The 1,487-nt window shown below is 42.1% G+C and overlaps 1 protein-coding gene across 1 annotated transcript in view; it reads right to left on the bottom strand.

Moving 5' to 3' along the window:
- Positions 1-310: 310 nt before the first annotated feature.
- The window catches only part of atp9a (ATPase, class II, type 9A), a 76,539-nt gene continuing 75,362 nt past the window's right edge, over positions 311-1,487 (bottom strand). Inside the window, exon 27 of the mRNA XM_015373131.1 lies at positions 311-752. Coding sequence (XP_015228617.1) covers positions 577-752 — 176 coding nt within the window. The 3' untranslated portion in view covers positions 311-576. The remainder of the gene's footprint in view (positions 753-1,487) is intronic.

Raw genomic sequence — 1,487 nt, 5'->3', positions numbered from 1 at the left:
TGAGCTGTAGCTTTGGGGCTGACGCATCAGCAGATACACCGATTTAATCCTGTCTAGTTTTAGCAAAGCCTGGGCTGTAAAATCCTTTTAAACGTTATAATTCGAAACCTTCAATTACAAGCTGCTGTTTGAGGAGAAAGTGAATCAACTCCTCTGCGTCAAATTCCCTTTTTTCTTTCAAAATAAGAAGGTGTGTTATTTAGTTTCCTCCCTCCTCACACCATAAAACACTCGGCTCTGCACCACCTGCCCAGCTGTTATACTTTTATTAGCATCGTGATGTTTCCATTTGTCCCGAGGGCATTTTCTGATGCACACATGTTCGCCGACATTAAATACATTTCATAAAACTGGTTGAATGAGGTTCATTTAATCTGGACTACAATTTACCGCAGGAGTTTGCCATGCATCAAACACACAGAGCAATTAACACTGCTTTTCACTGACAGACTCTAAATAAACAACCTGTCCCTGTCAGAGTCACACAATGAAAGGAATAAATCTGGCGTTGGATCCCTGGTAGGAGGAAGATGAGCGACTTCTCCGTTCTTTTAGTACTCAACTCATTTATTCTTTTTAGGAGGTCAGCTTGGAGTAACTGGGAGGAGAGAAGCGTCTGCGCAGGTACTTGAGGATGTATAGAGGCAGACAGCTCACCAATGTGATGGCCGTCACCTTCCAGAGGAACGACACCGTGGTGATGAAGTGAACATCTGTTAAAGTGGAAGAAACGCAGGTCAGGGTGATGAAGAGGAGAAAACAATAAATCAGAACTTTAATTAAACATTAAAAAGGTTTTAGGCTCCAGTTCATAACTTTTGGTTGTACTGGAAAAAATTCTGCATGTCATATTTCTATCAACGCCAGAGACCTTTGAAGAGTTTTAAACTTTGTTTCCAAGTTTGAAGACGTTTCGCTTCCCATCAAGGAAACTTTTTCATCTCAAAATATCAGAATTAGCTTTGAGTTCGTGGACCAAAAACAAAGTCTTGCTTTTGTTTAGAAAACATGCAAATTTAAACGGACGAACGGGTCCACCCCTTAGAAATGGGGGTTGTTTGGCTTCTTTGCTAGCCTGAATACCCGATACTGGGGATGGACTGTCTCGGTTCGGTTCGCGTGTGTTGCGTTCGGTTCATGCGCTGCTCCTTTTTCACCTGTGATCGTCTCAGACGTCTGTTTAAGATGCAGAGAGCAACATAAAGAACCTTTTATGGTATGATCATGAATATTTAGATGAGCTGTGCTCTGATTGGTTGGTTTACAACGAGCGAAGCTGCTGAGCAAAGACGCATCATAGCAACAAGCACTCCCTCACTGAAACATCAAATTGATGATATATGCTAGCGTTGCTATCAACAGCTTAGCAGCAGAATCATGCTTCCAGCTTGTGGTTGCGACGGCCTTACGGTCAGAACAGCAAATCCTGCTTTGAACTGTCCAAGATTTTGAAAGCTGTCTTTGATAAAATGCTTAGAGCAAATGAA

This window comes from Cyprinodon variegatus, unplaced genomic scaffold (assembly GCF_000732505.1).
Source record: "Cyprinodon variegatus isolate N-32 unplaced genomic scaffold, C_variegatus-1.0 Scaffold81, whole genome shotgun sequence".
NCBI lineage: Eukaryota > Metazoa > Chordata > Actinopteri > Cyprinodontiformes > Cyprinodontidae > Cyprinodon > Cyprinodon variegatus.
Note: the sequence above shows the minus strand (reverse complement) of the source record. Positions and strands in the feature narration are given on the sequence as shown.